The 7,349-nt window shown below is 32.4% G+C and overlaps 1 protein-coding gene across 1 annotated transcript; it reads right to left on the bottom strand.

Annotated features, from left to right (window-relative positions):
* Positions 1–4,297: 4,297 nt before the first annotated feature.
* LOC149189140 (putative inactive chitinase-like protein LaCIC) lies at positions 4,298–5,739 on the bottom strand. The gene is made up of 3 exons (XM_089411767.1): positions 5,190–5,739; positions 4,930–5,086; positions 4,298–4,832 (listed from the first exon to the last, which is right to left on the bottom strand). The coding sequence occupies exons 1-3, from the start codon at positions 5,695–5,697 to the stop codon at positions 4,460–4,462; spliced, it is 1,038 nt and encodes a 345-aa protein (XP_089267893.1). The 5' UTR covers positions 5,698–5,739; the 3' UTR covers positions 4,298–4,459.
* Positions 5,740–7,349: the final 1,610 nt, after the last annotated feature.

Consider the following 7,349-nt stretch of genomic DNA (forward strand, 5'->3'; position numbering starts at 1 on the left):
TTGAAATTAGTAAACGCTCGACTCTACAAAAGAAAAAACATTTTTTTGATATTTTAGGAGAATATATGATCTACAAAAGAAAAGACAATTTTTTGATATTTTAGGAGAATATATAATTATAATTATGGTGAATTAATAATACGTTGAAGTAATTTTGATGATGTTCAAATTTGATTCGAAAAGCTTACTCTTTAAATTTTATTACTATAATTAACCATTAATATATGTGCTCAATCAATAATGTGTTCAAATAATATACATAATACGTGGATTAAAATTTTAAATTTTTATTAATGATATTGAAATTTATTTAATAATTGGAATATAATTTGGGATGATCACTTTATAGTTCAATATGAAAAAGATATTGTTTCATAACATTATATTTAAAAATAATAAATTAATATTTATATTAAAAAAATTACTAAAAATAGATATATTAGTGATAAATAAAGCAATTTAATTTTCACTTTAATTTTATATTAACTTTATATTTTAATTTATTTTTTATAATGAGAGAGGTATATACTTCCCTCGCTACTTTTATATGGAGTTCACATATGGAATGTTAAAATAATATTATTGATATTATACTATGTATAATTTTATATTTAACTCACATATAATACTTAAAATAAAAAATATATTAATAATAAAAAAAAAAAAATTAAGTGTCAACCATAATAACATATTTCATATAATTTTTTCACTACTTATGTATGGAGTTCACGTATGGCATCTTAAAATAATATTATAGATATTAGACGATGTGTAATTTTATATCTAACTGACATATAATATTTAAAATAAAAATATATTAATAACAAAAAAATATTAAGTGTCAACCATAATGTTCATATTAACAACTATGTATATATTATATAAAACAAGTGAAAAAAAATTCCTTACAGTTAAAATATTTTATTAGTATGTTGCTCAAAATCATTATAGATCTATCTTAATTTAGGATTTAGCATAAATTGAGAGGAATCAAATTTCTTAACATGCAAACTTTTCTTCAAAATTTTCACTCAAAAAAAAAATGTATCTTGAATAATTTAATTTTTCACAGTCCTTAGTAAATTTAGAAATAAGAAAAATCTATATTAATTTTAATAAAAGTCAAACCAAAACACCACATAAATAAAATAACCTACTCTTTAAACCTTGTTGAAAACTTAACAACTAAAATCACATAAATCACTATCAATTAAAATCACATAAAATTCAAATCTCTTTTTAAGTGGATGTTTAATTAGAAAATTGTAATACAAATCAATCCAGTTATAGTTATGTTGTCTTCTAATTTGTCGAAGTTGAACCCTTAGCTTGGAGATGTGCCATGTTTAGCATAAAAGGGCAATTAAAAGCGTGTGATGAAGACTTTTGCCACTTTTGTGGTATGGTTAACATAAACAAATAAAAAATATATATATTAAATATTTCACACTAACTAAAAAAATAAAAAATAAAACTAAATTACTTTGCTTTTGTATTGCATTATTTCCCTAATCATTCTCTTTCATTAAAATCAAGTAAAGAAAAAATTAAAAGAGAAGTTACATTATTTCCCAACCATTTCTTTTTATTTGTCTCCCATCTCTTTTATATATAATTAATTTTAATTTAAAGTGAAAAAATTGTATAAAAGAAGAGTGGATGCAAATAAAAGAGAAGGGTTTGGAAATAATGTAGGTTCTCTTTTAATTTCTTCCTTACTTGATTTTAATGAAAGGGAATGATTAGGGAAATAATGTAACACAAAAGCAAAGTAGTTTTAGTTTTATTTTTTATTTTTTAGTTAGTGTGCAAAATTTAATATATGTTTTTTATTTGTTTAAATTAAAATTGTATCAATCTACATATATTATTGATGTTCATGATAATTAACATTTACTGGGCTTTAAAATTGATTTAATAATATATATATATATATATATATCTAAAATTCGAAATCGAACAAGGTGACATAGGATGCAACAAACACATGTTTGGTTAGGGGCTATTCCTCCTCCTTCTGGAAACAATGGCTTCCATCGAAATCAAACAAGGTGACATTGGATGCAACAAACACACGTCTGATTAGGGGCTATTCCTCCTCCTTCTGGAAACAATGGCTTCCATTGCCTCAGAAGACATGGATTTTCATATGCTCGAGAGGATAATGTTTAGGGTAGACCCTTTCCCTAGAAGATTTCCACCAAAAGAACATGCTATGGATTATTTTAATGTTAAACCATTCCCTATACATAACTACTTATGAATCAGATCTCTGAATTTCTTATATGTGAAGCTTGGAACTTTACCAAATGCCGTGTTGAAAATGCCTGAATCTAATATTTCAACTATATATACTTTTTAGGTCCTTTTGAGGCAAGATCATGCCATACTGTGCACATTTGAAACCTATTCAAGTTTTGGTGAATGAACATGGTTGAACCCAGGTCCAAGAAATGGAATTATGGCTCTGGTGATTACATGAAATCATGGGCATTCTTTCATAAATATATTTCAAATTTTTACCACATTCATGGATTTCAAGCATATGTAGAACGTGAAAAAAGATAGATTTAAGTTTTAGACAAATAATTGAAATTTTATAAGTGTTGAAGTTGAAAATACAAAATAAATTTATTTGATAGTATTTTACTCATGTTTATTTTACTTACTTCCATATTCCCATTTCTATAGACGTTACTTTGCACCGGTTAACAATACGGAAAAGTTCTTGGTCCCTTCGGAACTCTTCTGCAGAAATCGTGACGGTAAACCACTCCACACCTGTACTCATTAAATACACAACCATGAATCACGAAATACTCCGCGCGTAGTTCAACAGTTGGTGGGTCCATGTTTGTAGTTTTAACTTTTTGCCACCGATTGTGTTTTTTTTACCTGGTTGAGCCATTTATTGCGAAATCCCAGGCAACGTCTCTTTTTGTTGTTGTAGTATTGTTCTACCAGGATTTGGGTATTGACCAGTTGTGGTTTAATGAGTCATTGTTCCGGGTGGTCATCGCATGAAGCTGCGTAACTAATAATTTGCATTGAGTATAACCAGGCACTGTAACCGACAACATTTAAGTCACAGTTTTCTCAGTTGATGTGTTTTTATAGTTTTTCTATCTATTATTTATTGAGCTGGCAGTACAACATATTATTTATTGAGCTGGTTAAATATTGAAATTTATTTTTAAACACATTTCACAGCTTTATAGTTTTAATTAAATAATCTCAAGAATCATACAATTTGTAGTATTTCATTAACCGTTAATTACATGATGTAATCATGTTAATGTCATGAATAAAATAAAATGGTGAAGCATTCTATATATTTGTATTCATTAAAATAATAATGAAGTATTTTATTAATGGTGGGTTATATAGTGTAATTATGTTAATGTTATTTATAAAATAAAATGGTGAAGCATTTTTTATATCTATATAAGTTAGAATAATAATAATTAGTTTTTGCTATTGCATATTTGTATCATTTTTATTGTTTATAGAATATTTTGTATTAAAAATTAAAATGTCAATGTAAAATTAAATATGTATTTTTACATTTCAATTTATGGTTTTTTTATTAATATAATCATTCCTAATAATGATTTTTTTTATTAATTTAATCACATAAAATCATTACACTTAAATCAATTTAAATAAATAAATATTAAAAAAATATTTTATACAATAATTTTTTAAAAACAAATTAAAATTTATTGATTTAAAATTAAACAGAACACAAATTAAAATTTATTAATTTAAAACTAAATCAAAACACACCAAATTTTAGAAATAAATATAAACATTACCCAATTTTTCAAACATGGACATGTAACAACTATATTTGAACAAATTTTTAAATATTAACATAAACCAATACAAACAATTTAGATGTCCATATAACAACTATCATAAACCAATACAAACAATTTAGATGTCCATATAACAACTATGAATAAATAATTGTGCATGCGAAAGTTCGAATTTGAAAATAACTTTTGTGCATGCCAAAGTTCAAGTTTGAAAATAACTTTATAATTATTTTCAAGATAATTATTCTGCTATCCATTACTTTTTGTGTAAAAAACAACGACTAAATAACTATGCATATTACTCCTTTTCTATATTTATATTAGTTGGAGTTCCTTTTCTATATTTATATTAGTGAAAAAGTCCTTTGAAAGGCAACTGTATGGAGAGAATTAATCTCCGTGACCTTGAACAATCTCCGGCATGCAAATCCCACCACAAACGTCATAGATGGACAGATATACATAAAGACACGGGGCGCTTATATGAATGGACTGTATTATTCCCCATTTTTATTATTTAGTCATTTTTATTATTCAGTCTATCTCAGGAATACAAAAGACCCTTTCTGCTCACATCCATGGACCGTATTTTCCTCAGTTTCATACGACAGTGACTGAGTTTTGATGACGTGAAGTTGAGATTAGGATCCGAAAGGCGTTTGATTGTTGCAGTCCAGGTTCGATCCATAATTGACTCCAAGAATGTCACAATAACGCTTGTAGAAGCCGATGCGGTCCTCCTGCTTCGAGTCGCTGCCTTTCCCGCACTCCAGCCCCCCGTTAATGATGTTGGTCACCGCTCCATATCCGGGTGCCCTACCGGCGGCACTGTCGCTGCTGGACGGAGTCCATTTCCCGGTCATGACGTCGTGGCAGGAAGGTTTTGGAGACTGGGCGGTCATCCAGAACCAGATTGCGGTCTTGAAAGAGACGGTGGCATCGCTAGCAACAATGTCGGGGTTCTTTATGCCATCGAATCCGATTGCGTTCCCGGCAGGTCCATAGTTGTAGTTCCTGAAAAACGCAAAGCAAATCAATACGAACATTAGAGAGTTGAAAGTAAATTAAAAGAGTTGATGAGAAGATGTATATCTATGCATCAATAACTGACCATGATATTTGAATGGGTCCACGTCCGTAGTAGCTCTTTCCAGATGCGCAGGGCCATTGGGGGGTTGCATTGCAATACACCGGGGGAGGACTCCCTACCTCCTCTTTCAGGCAGTAACCCCACGCGTACGGGCCATCTGGGGCTGCCTGCCACCCGCCTGTTTAAACCCAATTTAATTTTATATAATTCCTTCGTTAACTAAAGTCCGGTAAACATCAGATCAGATAATTAATGAATGGTTAAAGTCAAGTAAATATTACCAGTGGTTTCGTGAGAAGTTTGGCCAAAGAAAGCAGCGAGCTCTCTTTTGTTACTTGTAGCATCACCGGCGGTGCCAAAGCCGGGGTAAGCATTGGCAGCGTTAATGAAGGCGGCGTATGAGTAGAATCCATTGGCTTTGCATCTGCTATCATCTTTGTACTTCAACAGTTGATTAAAAAGATCTTCGGTAATGATAGATGCAACTCCCTGCCCGCTGGGGGTGGGTGTGGGCGTGGTGGGACTGGGTGTTGGTGGGGTCGGTGTGGGAGTCGAACCTCCTCCTCCGCACTGGCTTTGGCAATCCTGCCCACAATGGGCCTGCGTATTGCCGCAATATCCAAATTTGCTGCAACACAACCCTCCGGGACAAAGCGCTCCACCTGCTTGTCGTCCGCAGTCCTCTGCGGACACAGAAGGCAAACCGGTGATCACGATCGCCATTGCAGTGAAGATTGCTAAAGTCGTAGCAAGGAGAATGGAGCTCATTTTGCCGATAGTCCCCTCCATCGTTAGCCTGCAAATGTTTGCAAAGTCTTGTAATAACCCAAACACCAGACCCCTCCTTTTATAGCGAAATTTCCCACGAGGGAACCAATTACTGCCGTCCCGTTCACGTCTATGATTCAACTGATGTTATCAAAAGAAATACAAACTCTTCTGGATTCAAACCTACAACGGTGCATATTGAATTTGGTACGAACTAATAATGTAAAGACGATGTCGTGTTGAGCAATATGACTTATGTTTACTTTTCGGACCGATCTGAGAAAGACCAAATTATAAAAGCCTGTGTTCACGGAAAGAGGGAAGTTCTAATGGGAAACAGAGTTATCAACAGTTTAACGCTTTTTCCATTTATTCATTGACTGGTGCCTCACCCAGTTCAGGATCATTGAATAAGTGGACGTGGATTGTTCACTCTGTGTTAAAGGTGGGCGGCCGCGGCTTATTCACGCAGCAGACTTATTTGTCTGGACTTCCTAAAATTACGGGGTTACGAAAATCAAAATCCGAGATGGATTGAAATTCTAAGAAAATGACAACAATCTAAGTCTTGTTGGAGGGTCAGTCAAAACGGTTTTGGGCTTAGGGCTATTGATACTTATTTTCAATGTTGAGGATAGGCATTGATATATCTATAATTACTGATTGCTATGTAGGATCTCAAGTAGGATTGGTTTAGAAGGCCTAGTTTAATTGAATTTTCAATATTTCTCCCTCTCTCTCTTGTGTACTTGAATCCATGCAATCTATTTAGGATGCCCAATAAATGAAAAATGTTTTTGCATTAATCTCAGGGATAGGTGCTTCTAAATTTTAATGCCATTTTTTGATATAAAGGGGATAATGTTTCTTTAAAAGGTAACTTCTACATCTATTACAAAATTGACATTATAGTTTCTTCTACCAGCAATAGGAAATATCAATCAAATTAATTGTGAAACTAGTTTCTTGGAAGATTTCAATTTTTTTTTGGAAAAATTGGTATGTATTTTGTTACAAGGGCCAAATATTCACACCCCCACAATAGCAGAGAAATGTAGAACACTTTAGCTCAATTTCAGGTTGCTTACTAGGCTCCCACATTCTCATTGTCACTTGGGTGGCAAGTATACATATTCTTTCCATGGTTGCGAGGGGTTGTAGACTGAACTCTTTTGATAGATAGCTCGCTAATGAAGTTACAATGTAACTCCATGTAGAAACTTCACAAACCTTTCATGGTTAAGAGGTTACCCAACTTGTACATTGTGTGCAAGTCCAACCATGTGAAAATCCCCAACCTTCTTGGAAAGAGCTCATTAGAGAAGAGATTACCCAAGTTGCATTTCGTTGCAAGCCAAAAACTGTGAGTAGTGCCCAAACTATGAGCAGTGCCCTAACCTTATTTAAAGCAACTCAGTAGGTTTCTACATTCTCCTTGTGACTTGTGAGGTAAGTACACAAATTTTCACCATGGTTTGGATTTTTGCCTTTGGGACTCAAATTTTTGACAGGAAAAAGAGTTGATAAAGCTCAGAGTTCTAACAAAACTCCATGCTTATTAACAAATAGATTATTCACATACCATGAAGGGGGAAGAAAACCCAACCTTCATTTAGTGCAAGTCCAACTATGGTCAGAGCCCCTATCTTCTTAGAAAGAGCAAGAGCTCTTTA

Source organism: Pinus tabuliformis, chromosome 3_1 (assembly GCF_031772625.1).
Source record: "Pinus tabuliformis cultivar Carrire ecotype Pingquan chromosome 3_1, CPIR1, whole genome shotgun sequence".
Taxonomy (NCBI): Eukaryota; Viridiplantae; Streptophyta; class Pinopsida; order Pinales; family Pinaceae; genus Pinus; species Pinus tabuliformis.